General features: G+C 39.1%; 1 protein-coding gene and 1 pseudogene across 1 annotated transcript; one reads left to right on the forward strand and one right to left on the reverse strand.

The window, feature by feature from the left end:
• Nucleotides 1-16,802: 16,802 nt before the first annotated feature.
• LOC130680170 (olfactory receptor 14K1-like) lies at nt 16,803-17,747 on the forward strand (annotated as a pseudogene).
• Nucleotides 17,748-23,701: 5,954 nt separating this feature from the next.
• LOC130680195 (olfactory receptor 14K1-like) lies at nt 23,702-24,616 on the reverse strand. The gene has a single exon (XM_057490468.1). The coding sequence runs from the start codon at nt 24,614-24,616 to the stop codon at nt 23,702-23,704; it is 915 nt and encodes a 304-aa protein (XP_057346451.1).
• Between the last annotated feature and the right edge of the window lie 251 nt (nt 24,617-24,867).

Raw genomic sequence — 24,867 nt, forward strand, 5'->3', positions numbered from 1 at the left:
GAGTTGGCAGGAATCTGTCCCATGCTGAGTAACAATTCAGTGAACATCCCTTTCCTTACATTTTCCTTCCTCTCTGCTCTAGTCAAGTAAACCTGCCTTTGTCTGCCTTGGCTCTGGCCTGCTTCTCTTCTTGGGGTGCATTCAAATAAAACTTTTACTCTGCTTCACTAATGTGTTTCTGTCTTTCAATTCTTTGCTGTGGTGGGGATAAGAACTGAGGAAAATTAATCAACTCCCACTAACAGTAAAAAATACTATGTAGAGAATTAAATGATTTCCAACCATCATATAGACAGCAATATTGGTATGATTATATTTTAATATTCTTAAATATTGGATTATCTTTTTCATGAATATGAAAGAGACTGTGTTTTCGCCAAAAAGGCACATTTAAAAATAAAAATCAGGTAGGTGTGTTGTTTCAGATAGACTTTTAGTATGAGGAACAATTATGTCCCCAAATTTTGAATTATAATAATGCTAATTTTATTAAATTATCACTATGTTAACTTATACTAAATATGACTTTAAAGTTTAAAATTATTGAAAAATATACATGGCTTTTTGGTATATATTTTTTACTCTGATGTACCCTAATTTTTTCAAATAATTTTAAACTTACAGAAAAGTTCAAGGATATTGTGAAGAACTCTCAAATAACCTTACCATGTATCCCCAGTTTTCAATCCTTTTTTGCATTAGAAGTATGTGATAAAAGATATTAAATATACTGTAATTGTATTTGATTGTGTTCCCTGTTTTTGTTGATTTTTTTATTTTATTTTTGCATTACAGGATCAGGGTTTTTAGTTGCAGTGTCCCTTTAGTCTTCTATAACCTGAAACAGTTCTTCAGTCTCTGTCTTTCAGGACATTGACATTTTTTGGAACACATTACTGTTATTAAAGGAAATGTGCCATCATTTGGGATTTCATTTTTTTTCCTCATAATTTGTAGGTTAGCATTTTTGACCACAATATTAAATTAGGATCAAACTCAAGGCACACTATGACAACATATCTTTATTTTATTCAATGGATTTTGAGATGTTACTGTTTTTATTTATTTGTACTCCAGTTGTGATCTCTGGGGCTTGGGAGATTAACACCTATGAATACAAACGAAAGCGAGGTTTCTAAATTGGTAATTAGTAACTCAGATATGGGCCTGAGGTTTGGTCACTGCCGCTGAAGTTTCACGGATTCTGTCTTGTTGGGAGAATTTATATCATGGGTGTCCACTGGGAGGTGCTGTTTCAGTACAACGCATACTGGATTCCTCCTTTTCTTCACTTCTTCCAAATTTCCATAATGGAAAGACAGTATTAAAAAAGTTAAATAATTTATTGTTTTCACAATCTTAAAATATCAATGACAATGTATTACTTCCACACTAACATCAAAACAATGTCCTGCTTATATAAAATAGTTGAAAATTCATTATTGAGCTTTTTTCCCTTCTAGATTAAGTACATATATTCAGAGTTCACTGTGGAAAAGTTATGTGGAATTGTTTCCTTTTTTAAAAAATCAACATGTTATGTTTTTCATTTGAAATGCAGTTATTTCATTTGAGTCAATATTCATCAATTTTAATTTTTACTTTCACCTCTCATGACTTACCTTTTGCATAGAGTATAAATATGCCACCCCAAAGGAAAAAAATACAAATAAATATGTTTATATAAATAAATATATATAAACATATAAATTGCACATGTTTAAACAATAAAATCTATACTCAACAAAATCCCACTCACTTCTGATCCTTTTCACTGTTTCTCTCAGCACCTCACAAGAAACCACTCTCACGGTTTTAAGGACTATCTTTCCTGTTGTAACTCTGGGAGAAAATATGTTCCTAGCCTGGGGAAAATTACCTTTGAAGCCAAAATCAGTTAAAGGGAGAAATAAAGTGGAAGAAACACATATATTGGTTACACGCAGTTGTCTACTTCTGCTCACCAGTGTCTCTTGTGACCCAGCTTCAAAAAGGGACCCCACCCAATCTCTCTGGTCCAGTCATGCCCTCACTCCCCTTGTAATTATCTATTGATATGAGATAGACTACTTCTCTCCACTCTTTGGAAACACCTGTTGATATGGAGATGCACTAAGGCCAGCTGAGAGCTTCAGGAAATATTACAATGTTATCCAGAGCAAACCTCTTCAGAAATCTCACCTCACAATCTACTCACTCCCCATCTTTCACAATGGCACCTGTGTGAGAAAGGTGGAGCACTGTAACCAGGCTAATAATATACAACAACAATAGCAATAAAATCGTGATAATCCTCAGGCCAGAGGATTCAGCTAGATTCAAAATCCTATGCAGTTTAAGTCCATAACTCACCCATTCCACAGGTAGTCAGCTGCTGAACAGGTAGGGAGTTCACAGCAATCACCATGAGGAAACTGCAATCAGGGGGCAGGCCCAGGCCACAGGGACTGTGAAGCAAATAACCTTAAAGAAGATAAGATGCATGTTTTAATGACACCAGCAAAGGCAAATCTTGTCCATCAGGTAGGATGCATGCAAGAGAGTGGTCCTGTGACAGGACAGTGGCAGGCGAGGGGCGGCGAGGGAGTCCGAGGGAGTCCGAGGGATGCTGAGGGAGTCCGAGGGAGGGCGATGGGGTCTGTGGGAGTAGTAGAGATCCCGAGGGAGTCCTAGGGTGGGCGAGGGAGACTGAGGGAGTTGAAAGGAGTCCAAGGGAGTACGAGGTAGTCCTAGACAGGGAAAGGGAGAAGCAGGGATTACAGGGATTTCAAAGGAGGGTGAGGGATTCCGAGAGAGTCCGAGTGAGGGCGAGGGAGTCCGAGGGATTCCGAGGGAATCCGAGGGAGTCTGAAGGAGGGCGAGGGTTTTTGAGGGAGTCCGAGGGAGGGACAGGGAGTCCGATGGAGACCGAGGGAGTCCGAGGGACTACAAGGGAGTCCTAGGGAGGGCAAGGGATTCCGAGGGAGGATGAGGGATTCCGAGGGAGGGCGAGGGTGTCGGAGGGAGGGAGAGTGAGGGCAAGGTAGACTGAAGGAGTCCGAGTGATCGCGAGGGATTCCGAGGGACGGCGAGGGTGTCCGAGGGAGCCCGACGTTGTCCAAGTGAGGGCGAGGGAGTAGGAGTGATTGCGAGGGAGTCCGACGGAATCCGAGGGAGTCCGAGTGAGGGTGACGGAGTCCGACACAAACCAAGGGAGTCCGAGGGAGCCCGAGGGAGTCTGAGGGAGCCTGAGGGAGGGCGAGGGAAGGCGAGAGAGGGCGTGAGATTCCGAGGGATCCCGAGGGAGGCCAGGCCAGACACTTATATTTTAGTCTGTATCCCATTTTTTTCTGGCAATGATTTTGGCAAGTCACAAAACCCCTGTGGGACTCAATTTCTTCATTTATAGAAATGGGAGGTACGTGCACGGACCATAAATATAAACAAAACTTCCCCATAAGATGCTCTTATATCCTGAATGTTTTAGGTAAACTACCATGACCGTTGGGTGTCACTCTGCTGTTATTCCAATAACATAGTAACATACAGGAGGCCAGCTCCAGGCATTTTCTCAAGGTGCTGGGCCAGCCATTGCTGGGTCACGTGTCAGAATGTCCAGGGCTGTGTCCACTCAACAGAGTCTCCAGGGTTTAATGCATTTGGGGCTGGCAGCAGGATGTTGCTCTGCTGGTCATATCCTAACTTCAATAACTCCTCTTTGGTTTGCACATATGCTTGTATAGGAGAGGCAGCCATGTGTGTTAGCATATCCACAGGGATCAAGGCTCCTTTTCAGTGCTTCTCATTCAAACACCATAGAACTGTGCATAAGTGAACTGACCATCCCCATAGACTATTGGTGTCTGACTTCAGGCCAGATTTCAACAAACCTTTGTACCTCTCTATCATGCCTGCCCTGGTAAGGATATATGGTACATGAAACTTCCACTTTATCCCTAACTGATGTACAAATTCTTGTAACATGTGTCCAGTAAAGTGGGTGCCTTGATCGCTCTGTCACCTGTGGCTGGATATAGGCTGCAAAAATACTCTCTAGGCCCTGCAAGGAGATGCTCTAGGCCCCTCTTGGTGTTTTGCTGATTTTCACAAAGGGCTGGAAAAGCAACTAACAGTCCAGTAGCTGTGTCCACACAAGTCCCAGCATTCTGATACCTTCTGATATGGGCGGAGGCCCAATAGAGTCTAACTGCCACCTGACAAGGGGTATCAGAGCCTTTACTGTGGTCCATGTTGCTGTAGGATTTAGTGTAAGCCCCTCTTAGAGCACACAAGACACTCATTCTGGGTTCTGCTGACTTATTCAAGGGTCTACAGCAAGCCCCTCTGATGGGCTACAGCCCCCATTGTCTTTTGTCCCGCATACAACAGTGCTGATGTAACTATTGGGCTACATCAAAGGCAGGCTTTCCTTCTAGCCAACACAGCTGGGCCACTGTGTCTGCTGCTTCATTCCCTGGGGATGCCAAAGGCAAATGGTCAGTCGCATGATCTATGATAACTGTCTTAGTTTGACCAGAGGCCCATAGGTCTTGCCACAACTCTTGCCCCCTAAGAGGCCAGTGAAAAACCATCCCATTGGCATGGTGCCATAATGGTAGCTGTAGAGTCAAGTGCCAATAGACAGACCAGCTGTCAGGGCAAACAACTATAAGGGAGGTCTCCTGGTTGATCATGAGCCATACCGCGAGCATCTCAGCACATTGCCTGCTCTTCCCCGCTCCATCCTCCATCCATATTGTCTCAGCCTTAGGATGGAAAGCCACAGCCCTCCACTTTGGGGGCTGCCCATGAATGGAGCCATCTGCGTACCAAGCGTCTTCAGGTATAGAGGCTTTTCCCTCTTGATAAGGACTCATGGCTACAAGTGGCTCAAAACAAGTTCTTCCCTCTTTCCACTGGTATATATTACTAGCCCCAATAAGCATTGGAGTTCTCCCCTAAGGGCTACTGGATGGAGTGCTGTGCTGCTGTAAATATGTGACCATTTGGCCCGTTTAGGTACCTGTGCCATGCAATTTCATGGCCTTTGAGTCTAGTCTCACATTCTGTGATGGGATAGATGGTTATTACATAGGTCAGATTTGTTCCAGTGATGGGCTCAGTAGCCAGAAAAGCGTGGAACTCAGCAGCCAGCTGCTACTCTATCAAGGTGTACTGGACCTCTGCTCCTTTCCATAGTTGTGACCAGAATCCAGTAGGTTAGCAGGTCCATTCAAGCTGCTGCCAAAGGCCCCATGCATAACCATCTTCAGTTACATGAACATCTAGCTCATAGTGCCTTGATGAGTCCATTACATTCAAGGACTGTACAGCTTTGACTACCCACTTATCAGCATTAAAACAGCTGTATATGTTTCATCTCAGTCACACCTGATGCCCTTCCATACCAAATGGTAAAAGGGCTTAAGAACTTGTGTCCAGTGCAGGATAAACACTACAGAGTAGCCCAAAAGACCCCAAAACTCTTGTAATGCTGCCACAGTGGTAGGGGTGGGGAAATCCTCGACCTTGTCTATGACTGCTTCTGCAAAAAGTTTAATTTTACCCAATCTAACAACCCCCAGAATCTGTGCTTACAAACCAGGTCCCTGAACACTGGTGCTATTCACAGCCTATCCTTTCTCCTGTAGATGTTGCAGCAGTCTAGGGCAGTTCCTAGACTGTGACACTTGGTGGGACTGTGGAGGTATGCCTGTGGAAGGACAGTGAATGAACACTGCAAGATTTCCCAGGTGAAGGCAAATTGTTTCTGACTTCCCTTTGTTATGGCAGTAGAGAAGAAAGCATTAGCAAGGCCCACACATAATGATACATTCCTTGTTCATGACTGAGGGTGTCCACAAAGGGCTGCAATAGAGGGGGCAGCAGCATGCAAAGGGGGTGTGACTTTATTCAATACCCTGTAATCCATGGTCATATGCTTGGAGTTGTCTGGCTTCTTCACTGGCCACACTGGGGGATTAAGAGGACTATGAGTGGCCTTTACGATGTCCAACTTCTCCAACTCCTATAGAGTTTCTCCAATTTCCTTGTGTCCCCAGGGGGTAATACTGCTTAGTATTTGTCTCCCACTGAGGTACAGGCATATCTACAGGTGGGTGCTTAGCTAGTCTCCTCAGAAATGCCTTTACCACATGTACCCTCAGTCTGAACTCACCTGCAGTGGTCTATAACCTCAAGTTCTGCAGGATATCCATACCCAAAGTATATTCAGGGATGGGAGAGCTATACTCAGTATACTTTACTGGGGTACTGCCCTATCCCCAGTGGGATTTGGGCCTTATTCAGTCTAATTGCCTCACCTCCATAGCTGCCTTTCTCAGCTGGGGTTCCAGGAAAATGCTCAGAGTTGCCATTAATCAGATAACATTCAGCTCCTTTGCCCTCCAGTGCCAGGACTATTTGTACGTTCATGGGGGGTCAATGAATTGGTAATTCTACATGTGGCCTCTGTTCCCCACCACATCCCCTAAGGTGGGGGCCTTGACCCCCACCTCAGTCAAAGCACAATGTCCAATCTTTCTCCTTTGTGGGTGAGGGCCCCAGCAGAGCCTGAGTACTGTCCTCCAGGAAGTCCCACAGGGATACAGGCCACACATGGGGTTTTGCCTCCAGCCTCCATGTCCTGGACCTCAGTGGCTGGAACTACTACTCTGGCTTTAACTGGTGTCATAGTTCTAACAAGACCCTATTACACTGCCCATTAATAGGCACTTTCACTACCCCGGCCTTTATCAAATCAATCCACATCTGGGTCCTCGAGACCTTCCCCCGTCCTTTGAACCTCTTCTTTCAGTAATAGCCTGTACTTCCTTCCATTCTCTTATTGTTTCAACTTCCTCCAGAGCTGCTAAACTATGAGTAGCCTCACTTATGGGCTGTTCTATGTGGGGGGTAAGAATAGTCAATAGGGACACAAGGGGAGATGGGGAGCTGTATGGTGCACCAGATTTCTCATTCCTACGGTGAACAACTCCTCACTGGGGCCCTAAGGGTCCATATTATAGATGATATTTTGCATGCCCAATTCCTGTAACACCTGCTGGAGCTCTGCATGTTTTCCAGCTAGTGAGTAAGTATGGTAAATGACCCTGATTAGGCCAAACTGCCCTGATGGCTGCTGTAAACCAATCCAGAAGTTCCTGATTCCCTGAGGTGTGATGGCCAGTTTGCAACCACTGCCAGAGAGAAGGGTGAGTCATCAGCAAAGTCAGTCTACCCATTTCAGAACCAGACATAAGAATGTTTTCAACCCCCATATCCCAAAGATACAAATGCCATGTAGGCAGAGGTTCTGACAGCTTCTGCTGAAACTTGGTGCTCATGTGAATCAGCTCATCCTGGGTATAGGGGCAGAGCATGGAGTGATCCACAACCTAGGGAGGGGGTGACTCCTTCCCTTGAGGAGCACCGTGGTTGTTGCATTTTTATTTTCTTATTTACAGCCACGCGGGCCTTTAATATGAGAGGTACTAATGCCTTGGGCTGTAGCCTCAGCAACAGTTCTGCCCTCAGCCCCACCCCCTCATTCTCTCCAACATCTCCTCTTCCGTCTCCAGGGCTGAAGGCACCGCTCTTTCATCCCCCTCCTACATGGCTTCCTGCAAAGTGGATTCTCTTGCTGCCTCCTCTCTCACTGCTAATGTATCTTCCAGGAGCAAAACCTGTCTTCTCAATAAATGTCTCTTTTAAGGGCATCTTATAGGTCACCACCCAGATTCTCCAAGTGATTCCAAATTGTGTCTCTCTCCTCAAAAACGCTTTCCCCTACCTCAAGAAACAAATATCCCACAATCCCGGCTTTGGCATGTCTACTCAGGGCCTCTGAGCAGTCTTCTGTCTCACAGAAGGCTGATTCCAGAGCTTCTGGTGTCTCCACACTTCCCCAATTCTGGGAAAGGCCCCACCCATCTAGTAGGAGCTTAACCCTAGTCTAGCTTTCCCACTAGGTGCTCCCCAGTTGGGAGCCCCACAGATACGGGTCTCCTGGCTGATGCCACACCCTCCACTGCTGGAGCCACGGGGGAACTCCCCACCATCCACAGGGACATTTCCTGGTATCTCCCCACCATCTCCAGGGGCAGCCTGGCTAAGTGTCACACCCACAAAGGCAGATTTTAGGTTCAGAGGTCCTTCTGACTCTTGCCAGATGTAACCCGGTCCCAGCCCTGGGCAAATAATCTTTGAAGCCAAAATCAAAGAGAGAAATAAAGTGGGAAATACTTGTTTATTGCCTACAAGCAGTCATCCACTTCTGCTCAACTGTGTCTCTCATGAACTGGCTGCAAAAAGGGGTTCCACCCCACCTCTCTAGTCTAGATATGCCCTCTCTCCCCCTTGAAATCACCTGTTGATATGGAGATGGACTACTTCTCTCCACCCCTTGGCAACATCTATTGATATGATGCACTAAGGCCAGGGGAGAGATTCTGAAAATATTGCAATTTTACCCACACTTGTGTATCATTTTTTTAAGAGAAGAGCCATGTATGTTTTGTTATTTCATACTATAGTATGTAGACTCTCTTGCAGTAGATTTTTCACTTACTACTTGCTGGGAATCATTACTTATCAGTTCTAGAGACTGCCTTTCTTATATTATAGCCAATGAATAACCTACTCTATTATGTATACCATAGTTTTACTAATATCCTGTGTTTGACATTTTGGTACTTTACAAAATTTTGCAATTATGAATAATGCAATATATAAAAAACCTTTGAAATATATTATTGAATTTAGGAGGTACATCAGGGTAATACCTAACTGAGCCAATGACTGTTTATCAGCCTCTGTTTTTCACTTCCTCACAGCATTCTATGACTATATTCAAAGTCCAGTGCCCATAAACTCAAGTTTTTACACATTCAATTGTTTTGAATATAGCAAAAGCAATTAACCCCAAACAGGATTATTTTGCCCACGTAGAGATTTCCCACTTCAGATACCCCCAAAACACTGCACCATATATCTTTAGCTCTAAAAAAGAAACACTCTGGAACCACAAAATATTCCAAGTTATTGAGTCTTCCATTATTTTTTGTATCCACCTCTTTTCTGTTTTTCTGCTGTTTCTTTTTTCCTTGCAATTTTTAGTTATTATTTGAATGTTTTTTAGAATCTGTATTTTGTTGGTTTTCTTGCTATTTTTATTGCATATAGCTGCCCTAGGAAATACAGTGTACTTTTCTAAGTCATTTAAAATTCATAACCTACTCCTTCTGTAAAATATGTTTTGCAATTGCATAAAATCAGCTGCTCCCATTGTTTTGTTACCCTTTCATATATACTATTACTATACATGCTATAAACCCCAAAAGGAAATGTAATACACATGGTTTCTGAAGTTATAGGTCTCATGAAGAAATAAAGAATCATCAAATAAGAAAAAAATATGTTTGGCATTTATTCATATATTCACCATTTATTTTTCTATTCACTATTTTTCTCAGAAATGGACTTTTACACCTTGTGTAATTTCCTTCTGTCTGATTAATATTACTTTAGTATGCCTTCTTGAACAATTCTGTCATCAACACATTCTCTTAGTCCTTTACATAATGATTCCTTTATTTTTCTTTCTATATCCAATCATATTTTTGATGGGCATTCAAATTTCTGTTGACCAGTTTTTCCCTTTCAGTACTTTAAAAATATCTTTCTACCCTCTTTGGGCTACCATTATTTCTCGTGAGAAATCATCCATTATTTGGAGCGCTTTTTCCCTTTTACATACTTTTGTTTTTGCTGCTTTCAAGATTTGCTGTTTATACTTCGCTTCCAATGATTTTGAAACAATTTATCTTTGGGTTATCTGTATGTGTGTTTTCTCCTTGGTGTTTACTTAATACCTTTTATCTACAGATTTCTATGTCATCAAATTAGAGGAAATGCTGGCTTTTGTGTCTACAAATTATTGGTAGAAAATTATCTCTTGTATATCCTTCTTCATTGCACAATTTCTATCATTTTATGTTCAATTTATCAGCTCTTTCTGTAAAGTTTTCCTTTCAGAAACTTAAATTTCAAAATCTATAATTTCTAATTTTTATGTTTGCATTTCTTTTTGAGACATCTCATTTGTATGCCAAGATTTTACATGCATTAAGTGAACTGACTGTGTTATGAGTTGAAATGTGTCCTGAGGCATTTCACATGTTGAACTCCTAATCCACAGGACATCAGAAAATGACTCTGTTTGGAGACAGGGCTTTGAAGGCACATCTGGGTTAAAATGAGGCCTTTAGGGTGGCCTCATTCAATCTGATTGTTTTCCTTTTTAGAAGAGGAGATTAGCACACATAGGGAGACACAGGGTCACTTTGCACAGAAGGATGCACCTATATAAATACACAGCCAGAAGCCAGGCTTTTGCAAGTCAAGAAGACACAACTTAGAGGAAACCAACTTTGCTCATACTTCACTCTTGGACTTCTAGCTTCACATCGGTGAAGAAATAATTTCTGCTGTTTGAATCACTAAGTCTGTGATTTTTTTTAATGACAGCACATGCAAACACATTTGGACCAGAAAATGAAGATGGATTTAACAAAATTTTTGCAAGGCTTGTGTACTCAATCTGTACACATTACTGAGATTTTTAAAAAGCTTTTTTAAGATAGAGAAATATACAATATCATTGTTTGTTATATTTAGTATTATTACCATGAAAATGTTCCCTACATTGATTTGGAATCAATTTCAATAAAAATTTTTCCAAGGGATTTGGAAATTGTTAACTTGATTCAAATGGGCTAACAGTCTTATGTTTTCTACTAAATACAATCATGATATCAGGAAATAATGAGGATGAAGACATCATCTAAAAAGCAACTTTAATGAATGTGAGAAAGCAAACAAGGCCTTGCTAGGTGACAGAAAAATAAAATAGGCAACATGGAGGTGTACCATCCAGGATATGTGGAGAGGTAATTATTTGGCACAAACCAATGTACAGATTCATATACATTGGTTTGAAATTTATGTATGTTCTAGAAGATAAGAATATTAGATGACTAGCCTCTGAGAATAGATGCCACTTATCCCAACAATGGAGAGGACACTGCTGCTTCATTAGGATGCTGCTCCCAAGAGGGGCCGTACATTTTGTGTTCATAAGAATGCCATTGACATCACTTGAGAACTGTTATTAGATGCCAAAAATGAAGACTTCTGGGCAACTTCTACCCTGGCATCTCTGGTTCATTAGTGAGAATCTGAAGGGAAGTCATACACCCTGGAAGCTGCTTTAAATCCAGTGTAAAGGAAAAATCAACGAGGCATTTGGTGGCTCAATATCTTTAAAACCATGCTATCAATCCCAAAGTCAGAGGACTGTGTCTCTCAATGTCCCTCTCCACTGAAGCTTAACTGAGATCGTCAGACTCAATCTAAAGGTTACTGGACTCAGACCTACATTTAAATTGTTGGATGCTTTAGAAGCAAATGAGTATCTTAGGATTCAATAGTCATACACGTGTTAGAAATACTTGAAAGGTTGCACAAAAGTTTTTTCTAATGAAACGCAGTGAGATCTCATCTTTTGTGTCACTGGAGGAAAGGGCGATGATGTCAGCCCTCCAATCTGGGTTGGGAGTTAATGGCAGGCTTTCCAAGGACTTAGAATCTGAGAAATGAAATGTAAGCACAACTAAATGTCTAAACCATAGAGTCTATGAAGGTCCTCTCATACTTGCTCAAAAAGTCTCATCCTTTCCTGGGGAAATAATTGCCTGAGACACAGGACATGCAGGACACATATTTCCCCTAGAAGTTGGATTCTTCAAGAAGGAAATAAATGCTAACATGTGGGACAGAGAAGCTCAGTCAAAATCATTGTGAGTTTGAATGGCACGGGTATAACTTGAAACAGGAGTCTGGAAGCACGTGGGAAAATTTTTGCAGTGCTCTAGCTTTTCCTATTTCTTGAAAATAAGAGCTTTCGCTTTAACAATAATTGATGAGAAGCCCCAAATTATTTAGCTGTTTCATTTTTACCTCCTTCTTTCTTCACTAAAATTATTTGAAATCTAAACATATTTGGGAAAATATTCTTTTCAGAATTTTCTTTCAGTGTTGTTCTTATTGATCTTACTGGATAATGCAAACATTACCATGATTATAGACTCTAAGCAATTATTTTTGATATATTTTTAATTGAAGCATAGTTAATAATTGTATGGTTTTAATTATACTAGTGATTTGACAGTTATCTCCATTATTAAATGCTCACCACAACTAGTGCACTTACTGCCAACATAGAAGGATGTTCAGAACTATGAAGCAGGTTTTCTCTTCTGTACTTTCACCCCCCGTGACTACTTTACATTATGAGTGTGATTTTGTGCCTTTTGTCCCCTTCACCCGTTTCACTCACCCACTCCTAACCCTCCCCATGGTAACCACTTGTCAGTTCTCAGTGTGGATGAGTCTATGACTGTTTGTTTATTTTGTTTTGCTTTTAGATTCCATATAAAAGTGAACTCATATGGTGTTTCTCTTTCTCCACCTGGCATATAAGCAATAACTTTTCTCCCTTTCCTTTTAGTTTTCCCATCCCCACCCTGTTTCTGCTCAAGGGGCAGATATGTTGTTCACACGATGTTGAAACAGTGCAGGCACTGATCCACCAGGCCCTCCTTGATCTTTGGGGCTCCTTGGAGAAGGTCAGCTGTGACACAGCACGTAGGCTACTATTCAGGCATGTGGAATTGCTGTGGACAAGTGTCTCAACATGACGTGTTGGAGCTTTACGATATTGATATTGTCTTCAGTGCAAAGCACTCAAAACGGAAAGAAAATCCATTATCAAAGTCAAACACTGTGGGGATTAGTGGAGCTTTAAAGGATGCTCTCTGGGTGACTTACCCTGTCCATCCCTAAAGCACACAGGTTGAGTCGAAACCATGATGGGTGATCCGCTAGTTCTGGACCAGCTCTCAGAGAAAGCAGACAGTGTTTAAAGATTTATTTCTCCAGCAGGTGAAAGAGCAGAGTCTTTAAAAGTTGAGGTGTGTGATCTAGTTCATGTTGAGTTATGAATTTTGAGTTAGGCTTTTTAATACTTTCCTAAAAGTAGGTCAATGCTGTCTTTCCATTACTAAGGTATCCAAAGTTTGAAAAAAAACCCCATGAAATTGTCATATTCTTTTTTTTTCTTTTTTATTAAAGTACCATTGATATACAATCTTACATTGGTTTATTGGTTTCAAATATACAATACAGTGGTTCACCAGTTACCCACATTAGTAAATCCTCATCCCCATGAGTGCAGTTACTGTCTGTCAACAAACAAAGCTGTTACGGAACCATTGGCTATATTCTCCTTACTGTACTACCATCCCAGTGACCAACTGACATCATGATTGAAAATTTTTGTTCACCTTTTTCCCTCCCATCCTCCAAACCCACTGCCCCCAAACACTCCCCCATGGTCACTACAAGTCACTTCTCAGTGTCTATGAGTCTACTGCTATTTTGTTCCTTCTGTTTCACTTTGTTTTTATTTTCCACAAATAAGTGAAATCATATGGTATTTGTCTTTCTCTGCCTGGCTTATGTCATTGTGCTTAATACTCACTAGATTCATCCATATTTTTGCAAATGTAAATTGTCATTTTCTTATGAGCCTTTTAAATTTGAAAACACTTGTAATTTTACTCTGGAAATTACCAGTACTGGAGAATGTGGATTCTATGAAAGTGTAAAATAGGCGTGCTCACACAGAAAAGCTCAATTTGCCCTTGCCGACCCCTCTCAGTATACGGATACAGGGAAAAAATTAGCAATGTATATTGAAGTGATCACATGTTTGAGAGATTACTATTATTTTCTTCCCTTCTGCTCTGGATGGAAAGTTGCTTTTTCTCCCTAAATGTCTTCTGTGCCTTCCAATGCTTTTTTGTTCCTACTCTCCTTTATTCTCTCAATATATTGTGCTTCTCTCTACCTCCCTCCTAATCATCCATTTTATTACCCTCTTTCTCTATCTTCTATTCTCAATCTATTCTTTTATCCTCTCTATCTCTTTTCCCTTTACAATCTTAATTTGTATCTTTAAATTTATGAGATACTGTATTCAATTATCAAGAAAAATAATTGTAATTCCCCACTGCTCAGTTATAATTCACCACTCCATTTTTTAAACCACCTTCCTTCTCATACTCTCACCACTGTAATTGTTCCCAAAGTTTTGGTGAATCCTCTGCAGGTCAGCCATAAATCATAAATATTATATAAATCTGTATATATAAGATTCTGGAGAGTGGAACTTATCCTGAGAGAAGAACTGGATGCAGAAAATGTGTGTAAATCTGAGTCATTATATCTGAAATAATGAGGGCTCTTTTCACTTGACTCTGTGTCTGTGATGCCCTGGACTGATTCACAAGGCATACTTTTCTGGACAGTGCTGGGAGGAACATGTGAAGAGCATGTGTGTGTGGAGGGTGCATGTGGTGTTTGTGCATGTTGTGTGCTGTGTGTGTGTGTCGGTGTGGGTTTGACAGGTGCTCTGCATGTCCTGATTAGTTCTTCATCTTTAACTTATTATCTATTTTAATCTTCCAGATTTAAATCATATTTAATTTCACTTTCTCATTGCCTTTGTCGTCTTTGATTTCTCTCCCCTCCATTTTACCTAAAAATAAAATAAATCAAATGCCTAATGTTTTGTATCAGATGTTCAATTTCATGTAATTTATTCAACTTTCTGATATTTATTATCTTTGAAAATAAAAAATGAAAACCAGAATATTCAAAAAATAAAATTTTATAAGTGGTCTTGGGAGAAGAGGCTCTCCTTGTTTAAAGTCCATGGAGGTGAAAGAAATTTTCAATATGTTAGATATTTTTAATCATTTAATATTTATATGAACTTATTTTTGCATAAAATATGACTATTTATTCTCCATTAGTACACTAGTTATTTAGAATTAGGTAACTTCAATATGTTTCCCTATAAGATGAAAATAGAAAATATTAATTTCTCCTGGTTTTGTAAATTTAACCTACCCTAGATGACTTGCATTAGACAATATTAAGGGAAAATTTCATTATAAAATGTTAATAATTGTGTTTGATTGCAGAAAATATTAATAATTATTTCTGATTTTGAAACTGGTAATTGCAGATTTCATGTTAAAATCATTGATTTTATTAATAAAAATGTCCATATTGTAAACAATAAACTGAACTGATCAGATCACATGTTTATGCTCTAGTTTATAGTTTTGGGAATTTCAGATTAACAGAATATCAACAAAACGGAACTTGCAAAAACTTGAGAAACCATTACTTTGAAAGGTGTAGAAGACATATAAGGAACCATCCATAGAAAAACACCTGATTTTCCAGGTATAGAGAAGAAATACCAAGGAAAGCACAATGGAAAATTCAAATTTGACAATCCATCATGTACAGAATCAATAACTGCTGCTGTTGTTCCAGGCATAAAAACTCTGTGTTAGCCGTGGTGTACTCAGATAATCAAGACACTGAAATTAAAGTGAATGAGAATCTTCCCACTGGCAGAAGAATCTAAGTAGGATACCAATTATGAATTCCCACTACCTTTACATTTAAGAGAAACTGCTTGGTGTGGAGGCATGGCGTGCAAACGCAGCCACTGGGGAGCTGAGCAGTGATGCAGAGGAGATGGGCTCAGGGCCCGAGCCTCCTGAGATGCCTGACAGAGGAAAAGGACAGGCCGCTGGGGACGCTCCCACGGGCGAAGACGGAGGCCGCACAGTGTCTCTCCACAGATCCCAGCCAGAGCCTGGGCACCAAAGGTTGGGTTTCATGCACACAGGTTAAGGAGGAATACTTTTTCTTAAACTTACATTGTCCAAAAGCCACATATATTGGGGAAGAAATGAGGTTGGTAGGGAAATGAATTGTCATTGAAGTGACGCTAAAGAGAGTCCCTAAAGACAAGGACGACCTGAAGGAGGAAAGCATGATCCACGCCCCCCCATTTTAGGTTAAGTGTATGATCTTGGATGACAAGCCTGTGTGTCTTTAAGAGAGGAGGACGCTCTGCTTCTCTCATTAGATGCAGGGGACATCCCTGATATTTGGTGGTTCTTGGTGTTAATTAAGTGCTTCCTAATGTTACATACTAAATACCTGGCTTATAGTCTTAAATTTTGTTCTTTTTAAGAAAACATGGCACTGTACATTCTTAAATCAATTCGTCAAAATGTCAAAGTATCTTTCTAATTTTTCTGATACAGTAAATATCTGCACTAAAGGAACAAAAATTTCTATAATGACATTTTCATCACAGTTAACATTTTTATGAAAAATGGGGAACAATTTTAATGTTCTTCAATGGGAAGTAGATAATAAATTGGAGTATCATCTAAATGATTATTTTAAAAGATTACAATATGCAGGAAAGAGAAAATTCATTATGACACCTAATACACACCAAAATTTACATCAAATAGGATAACATTGATGCATAACAAATATATACTCTATTACAATTACTGTTACACAGCTAATCCTGCAATTCCACTAGAAATAAACTTTTAAAATCATTTCAAGTAATAATGAAGGAAGTGGAGTCCTTTTTTTCTTCCACAATAAATTTAAGCCCAGTTAGATTGGGCTGTTCTACCCATAATTGTTTTGTACCTAAGTCGGCTCGGTATATGAATATCTTGGCATTTTAAAACTTTCCATTTAACCCATTGTAGTGAACTATACATGCTTCAAAATAAAGAAGCAAATGATTCCTTAATTTGTTATATTAATATAACTTTCTTATTTACTCAACAGGTGGCTTAAAATTTTAAAACATGATGAATCAGACAGTAATGATGGAATTCTTGCTTGTGACTTCTACTGAGAGCCAGATGCTGTTAAAGCTGCATGCTGTTCTCTTCTCAGTGGTCTACCTAGTGGCAGTGTTGGAGAATTTAATTATCATCCACCTCACAATTCTGGACAAACACCTCCACACACCAATGTAATTTTTTCACAAGCATTTGTCCTGCTTAGATCTGAGTCTCATTTCTGCCACAGTCCCCAAATCTGTCCTCAACACCCTCACCTTGACTGACTCTATATCTTTCCTAGGATGTGTGGTGCAGCTCTTCCTGGTGGTGCTGATGGCTGGGTCAGAGATAGACATCCTCACTGCGATGTCTTATGACCACTATGTTGCTATCTGCCACCCTTTGCATTATGAGTCTGTCATGAACAAAGGAGTTTGTGTCCAGTTGATGGCAGTGTCCTGGCTCAATGGAGTGGCCTTGGGAATCTTGTACGCAGCTGGGACATTCTCTCTGAATTTCTGTGGGTCCAATAAGATCCATCAGTTTTTCTGTGACGTTCCTGCCTTGTTAAAGCTCAGTGGTTCTGAAGAACATGCAACTATTAAGCTCAGCGTGGCCATTGGGGCCTGCTATGCATTTGCATGCTTGGTATGCATTGTTGTTTCCTATGTGTATATATTTTCCACTGTGTTAAAGATTCCAGCAAGAGAGAAGCAGTCCAAAGCCTTCTCCACCTGCCTGCCTCACCTCATTGTTGTGAGTGCATTCCTTCTAACAGGCACTGTGGCGTACTTGAAGCCAGCGGCCAATGAGCCTTCTCTCCTAGACTTGCTGGTGTCTGTATTCTATTCAGTTGTACCTCCAACCTTGAACCCTCTTATATACTGTCTGAGGAACAAGGACATTAAATCAGCTCCAGGTAAAGTCCTGTGGAATGTGAGAAGCAGTGGAGTAAAGGAAAGATGACCTAATTTGAAGTTAAGAAATAGGAATTCCTTTTCTGATTTGCCATTAACTAGCTGTTTGAAATTATTTGTATTAGAGATGAATCTATAACTGAGTCCTGCTGCTGATAGCCTCAGGTGGTCAGTTTTAATAGATATTGTCTTCCCTTATACTTTTTCACTTTATATCTTTTAACTATATAGATATCAGGAGGGCTTTCCTCTTACATCTGACTTTGGTTCTTGTTCTGATCTTTATAAACATGATATTTGTATGAGGTTCTTACTCTTCCCACACTATCATCTTCTTGGCATTTTTCTTATTTAGCTTGCTAGAGAGAATTATGAATACATTATGCATTTCCCAATCTCTAAACCCTTGTACATAGCTGATGAAGATAGTTTAAATATCTCCGCTAGGGAGTCCCATACATGTAGTAACAGAAAACTCCTACAGCTCTTCTAAGGGGCACATTGCTACAACCACAGCAAGTGGTGTCTGTGATGCCTGTGTGAGAAGCCCATGCATAAACTCTCTGTCTTCACAGAAGATGTCATATTTCTGAGCATGTACTAGTCATGTCATAACTCCCTCTTTAACATACTCCTGATCAAGAGTTAAATCATTTCAAATGCATAAAAAATATAAGTATACATTTTTCAGGAAAGTAAACATTACATTAAAGGAATATATCAATTTTCAGTTGAGTGCCTATTATAAAACATTGAAATATGAAAAAGTTTATCTGAGAATCAGGTACATGTTATAATGACTTAATTTTGGGGAGAAATCACAAGTATGTGGTAAGTCACACTAATATACCTATACAGACACTGACAAATGCAACCAAAACTTCAAGTGGAGGATAAAAAGGAGAAGCAGTAGTGTAATGTAGAAGAATCAGAGCGGTTTCATATGGTTGTCCTCACAGGACACAGAACTATGACAAGTCGCTGGTCCTTTGGTGGTGCGGGGCGACAGTCGGGCAGAGCATCGCCATGACAGCCGGGCCGTGTGTCCCTTTGCCCAGCGTCGTGGTCCTCCTTCGCCTGCTTCGCGGAGCTTCCGCTGTGATAGACTTTCCTGCATCCCCTGGGAACCCGGCTCAGCTGTGGGAGCCCCGCAGACCTGCACAGCACTTCCCTTCCATGCCTTCCTACTCCGTTTCCCCGAAACGTCACAGTCACAGGGAACATTCAGATGAAAATGAGTGGAAATAGTGCCCCCACCTCAGTTCAGAGAGGTCTTTTGAATCTGAAAAAAGAAAGTGTGGTCCTCATAAATTGAAGAAAAATATACCCAGTGCTTTCAGAAAGCTTTTCCATAGTTTCCATGGGCCTATAGAACGTTCTGAATTTGTTATGGTGTAAACATATTTGTTTACTATTTTCTGACATAGTAAAGCACTTACCTAAAGGGCTCCTCAAGCAGGTAATTAAGTCAAATATCCAATACTAGTCATCTGACGGCATCTCCAAGGAATGTGGGTTCCCACTGACTGTGGTCTAAATTCCAGATGATGATCAATACAATAATATTTAACAAGATTGCAAATATTTGCATTTCTAATTAAATTTGGGAAGCTCATATGTAGGAATACTGGTTTGTGTTGGCATAACTTGAAGATCATGCCAGCAAAGAGGACATGACTGAGACCAAAAATTGCACAAAAGTTTAAAAATAATATTCAATGGAGAATTTTTAAAAAGTGAGTTTTTAAATTACAGGTAGGAATTCTATCACTAGACATAAGCTTACAAGTCAAAGGTGCCCAGAACTGTACTATCAACTATGTTAATACTCGATATATGTGACTATTAAGGGCTTGAAATGTAGCTAACATGACAGTGACATAATTAGTTTCAGTTCATTTAAATTTAAAATCGGATATTCAATTTGGTTATTGGAACATCTTAAGCTATACTTGGAACAACCTGAGCATGAGAATAAAAAATATATATGTATACATTTCATTGTGTTTCATTTTCTTTTTCTGTGCAACTTATTTCTAGAGACTTTGTCATGTGAAACTACTACAGTAACAACTACAAATAATGATGTCTTAGACAAGGCTTTAAGAACTTCTCACATACTTTTCATTTTAAAAGCCCCAAATGTATCATAATGTTAAGGGTTATTTTCTTTATTTTTAAGTGTAGAATGAAATAGATATAATTCTAAATATAAGGCATGATTTCATATTATTTGTTCTGAAGGGAAAGGAAGATAGATATTTGGATAGACTGAATGGGTTTCTAGATGGTTGATATAATTGAATAGAAAAGAATAAGATAAAATAAAATTAGCAATTTTCAAAGTCCATGGTCAAGCCCAGCATTTTGGCTCCAAAGCCCATACTTACAGCCAAGAAATTGGGCTATATGAAATATATGTGGCTTCCAGTAACGAACATGACTATAAAATCCATCCTAAACATATATTATCATGGAAAATTTCCCTTTATTAACTTTTTCAGTGTGCTAGTTAGGGAAAGATAAATTGCTCCTATGTGTACCGATTTCTTTTGTTTAATGGATGATACAAGGAAAATGAAGTCCCCTTCTTTTCCCATGTACATGATTTCAATTATCCATTGTAGTAAAAATAACAGTGTGCCACATTTCTCAACTCTCATTCAATAGAGTTTTACACAGGCATATAAATATATTTACACATATATATATGGAGTAATACATATGTTGAGGGTTAGTTTCACCACACATTTACTCCCACTTTGGAAAGGCAACCTACAGTTCAGGAAAATATATTCACAAATAATTGATCCAATTAGGGGTTAACATCTAAAATATATAGACCAAAAAACAAAACAAAACAAATAACCTTTTTAAAAATTGAGCAGAGATCGGAACAGACATTTATCCAAGGAGCACATACAGATGGCCAACAGGCACATGAAGAGATGCTCCACATCTCTAATCATCAGGGAAATGCAAGTCAAAACCACAATGACATATCACCTCATACCAGTCAGAATGGCCACTATCCAAAGGACAAGAAATACCAAGTGTTGGTGAGTATGAAGAGAAAAGGGAAACCTCAGGTACTGTTAGTGGGAATGTAAGTTAGTGCACTGTGGGAAACCAACATTGAGATTCCTCTGAAAAATAGAAAAAAACATATGACCCAGCAATTCCACTTCTGGGAATTTATCTGAAGAAAGCAAAATTACTAATTCCAAAATATATATGCTTACCTATGTTCATAGAACCATTATTTACATACAGTAGCCAAGACATGGAAGCAACCCAAATACCAATAGACTGATGAATGGACATAAAAGATTAGCACATATACCCAATGGACTATTACTCAGTCACAAAAAAGAAGGAAATTTGCCATTTGTGACCTGGTTGGACCTAGTGGGTAATATGCTATGTGAAAACGCCAGGCAGAAAAAGACAAATACCATATGATTTCACTCATATGTGAAATCTAAAAATATATATATATATAGTCCTATAAACATGGAAAACAGATAACAGTTACCAGCGGAAAGGACTGGAGAGATGGGTGAAATACATGAAGGGGACATAAAGGTCCGCACTTTTTTATGCTAAATGATACTCCATTGTGACAATCAATTCCATACATTATCCACACTTGCTACATTTTCTTTATTCATTGGTTGAAAGACATTTACCTGGCTGTCGTGTCTTTATTTTTTAATTAATTAAATAATTTAGTTTCATTGACATAAAATCTTTTATTGGTTTCTGGTGTACAGCACAGTGGTCCAGCAGGTACCCATATTACTGAATCCACACCTGCACTGCTGCAGTCATGTTTCTTTTAGTGAACAATTCTTACAGTAAACATAAAAGCACAGGTATAAGCCTGATATTAAACTGTCATAATATCTGTATCAATTTATATTCTTACTAACAGTGTACAAGTGTTCCCCATTCTCCGTGTCTTCACCAACATTGTTTTTTTATTAATAAAGGTTACCCTGATAAATGTGAATTATACCTCATTATGGTTTTCTTGGCATGTTTTTGTAGATGATTAGTGATACTGGCTATTTTTTAATATTCCTGTTCACAACTTGTACATCTTCTTTTGGAAAAAACATCTGTTCAGGTCCTTTGCCATTATTTTAATTATATTATGTGTTTCTATTGTGTTGTGTGAATCCTTGCATATATTAGTCATTAGCCCCTTGTCAGATTTATGGTTTTCAAATATTTTTCCCATTCCATAGGTTTCATTTTTATTTTGTTGGTTATTTCCTTTGTTGTGCAAATACTTTTTTATTTTAGGTGTTACTGCTAATTTTTTTCTTTTTGAATCAAAGTACAGTTGATAGACAATCTTATATTGGTTTCAATTATACAACACAGTGGTTCTACGGTTACTCATATTATTAAATCCTATCAACTAGTACAGGTACTGTCAGCATAGGAAGACATTACATATTCTCCACACTGTTCTAAAGTTTTGTGACAAACTTATGATTGACAATTTTTGTGTCCCTTTATCACCTTCCCTCCCTCAACCCACCCATTCCAAGCCCTACCCCATGGTAACCACCAGTCCCTTTTCAGTGTCTATGAGCCTCCTGCTATTTGTTCATTCTGTTTTGTTTTGTATTTATATTCCACACATAAATGAAATTATATGGTATTTGTTTATTTAATTAATGTTCTTTAAATTTCTACTAAAAAATTCTTACTGAATTGGATACCCAAAATAAATGTACATCTACCTAACTAAAGAACAATTTTATTTCTAATGATTCCTCTTACTCTTTTTTAAACTTAGATTCTCATAATACAAATCAAGCAATGGACACCTATGAAATCAACTGAGAAATATCTACTTCCGGTGTTTTGAGGTGTCTGTGGTTGTTTAACTTAATTATTTAAATACCCTATTAATTTTTACATTAAAAAAAAAAGATTCTGTATTTTCCAAGTTCAGAAAACATCATGTAATTTCTATAATATTCTTTTTAAATTTATTTTATTGATATAATTTGCATATAACATTCTGTAAGCTTATGGTGTGTTGGTTTGATTCACGTATTGCAGTTTGATTACCACTATAGTGTTAGCTAACCTCTATCACATCAGATACTTATAATTTCTTTTTTTTTTTTGGTGGAAACAACTAAGATCTAGTGTCTTAGAGACTTTGAAGTTTATAAGACAGCATTGTGTATAATCACTATGTGTGCATTATATCACCAGGGCTTGTTTATCTATTAGTTCCAAGTTTGTACCCTTAAAAAATCTACCCTAAATACCCCAACCCCCAACCATCTGGTAATCACCATTCAACTCTGCTTTTATGAGTTTATTAAAAGCAATGCTTTTAATAGCATAAGAAGGAATATAACTAAATAATGCATTTGGTACCATATTAATAAAAATTTACTTTAAAATACATCACACAAATGAAACTAGTAGCTGCTAGAATACACCAGCACAATAATGGTACATTAAATACAACCTCACTTTTCAAACACATTAATACATCTCTTATGGAAGGTCCACTACCTAATATCTATATATTTATAAAAGTATTTGTGTAAAATTCATGAAATTCAATACAGGAATTTTAATATGTGCAATTGTTCTATTCTCCGTATATGATTTCTGAATTAGCTAAAATTTGATATATGAATTTATTGTTTGAAAATAAGATACAAAAAGAAATAGTCCAAATTTGGTAGCCTTTTATTGTTGAAACTTCTAAAGATACAAAATTATTGTATGAAAGTAAATCTGCTAAAGTCAGTAAGATAAGATAAATTCAGAGGTAGATTCACTAAGTGAAATATATCTTGATAAAAACTAGAGCTTTTTTGAAGCTGGGGCAATTCCAATCTTTCAAACTTAGATTAATTTTTAGAAAACGAACTGAGAAGAATTGCTACACACCCAATATCATAAAGACTGTTAATGAGAATAAGAAAGAAAGATTCAGCTCTGGCAATTGTATTTCTATTTCTCCTATTTCACACTGCCACCTGTTTTCCACAGGAGCTTTCTCAGGACTGCCTTGATTTCCCTGTTCCTAAGGCTGTAGATAATGGGGTTCAGAGAGGGAGGCAGCACTGCGTACAACACTGAGAGCAGCAAGTCCAGGAGAGACGGGGTCTCAGGCACTGGTTTCAAATAGGCAATGGCTCCTGTCAGGAGAAAGGTTGACACAACCATGAGATGGGGAAGGCAGGTGGAGAAAGCTTGTGACCTGCCTTGTACAGATGGGATCCTTAGCACTGTATTGAAAATATAGATGTATGAGAAAACAATGGCAAGTAAGCAAAAAAACCCATAAAATATCCCAATGGCCACACTGACATTAATAGTGATATGATCTTTAGAGCAAGAAATCTTTAATAATGAGGGAACATCACAGAAAAACTGTGGGACTCTTCTGGAACCACAGAAAGATAAAGAGAAAGTGCCAGTGGCATATAGACCTCCAAAGAATCCTCCAAGGACCCAGGAGGCAGCTGCCAACTTCCCACATGCCGTCTTGTTCATGACGACCTCATAGTGCAGGGGGTGGCAGATGGCCACATAGCGGTCATAGGACATGGCGGTGAGGATGGACACCTCAGACCCTGCAAAGTGTATCACCAGTAAGACCTGCAGTACACATCCAGGGAAAGAAATAGAGGTGTTGTTGGACAGAGAGTTGAGAATGGATTTTGGAACAATGGTGGAAATAAGGCAGAGGTCAAAGAAGGACAAATTCTTCAGGAAGAAGTACATCGGGGTGTGAAGACACTGGTCCATGGTCACAAGTACAATAATGAGAATGTTTCCCAACAGTGTTGCCAAGTAAATCAGTAAAAAAAGAAAGGCATGTAGAACTTGGAGCTCTCTGGTGTCAGAGAATTCCACCAGGAAGAATCCCATCACTGTTGTGAGGTTGGCCAATGTCCTTGCCTCTACCGTGCCTCCTGTGGGATACAGCAATTTAATAATATTAACAGGCTTCCCTAAAGCTCTATTTTTTTAAGACTACACATTTCTTACAGTTCTTCAAGACATTGTCTGAAATCTGCACTTTATCAGTTTGTAGAGTGTGGGCTGGCTTTAAAGTGAGACTACATCATATATATGTGCTCTCTTTTGTTGAGAAAAGGTGGTGATGTTATCTCCTTTTT

This window comes from Manis pentadactyla, chromosome 13, assembly GCF_030020395.1.
Source record: "Manis pentadactyla isolate mManPen7 chromosome 13, mManPen7.hap1, whole genome shotgun sequence".
NCBI classification, from domain to species: Eukaryota; Metazoa; Chordata; class Mammalia; order Pholidota; family Manidae; genus Manis; species Manis pentadactyla.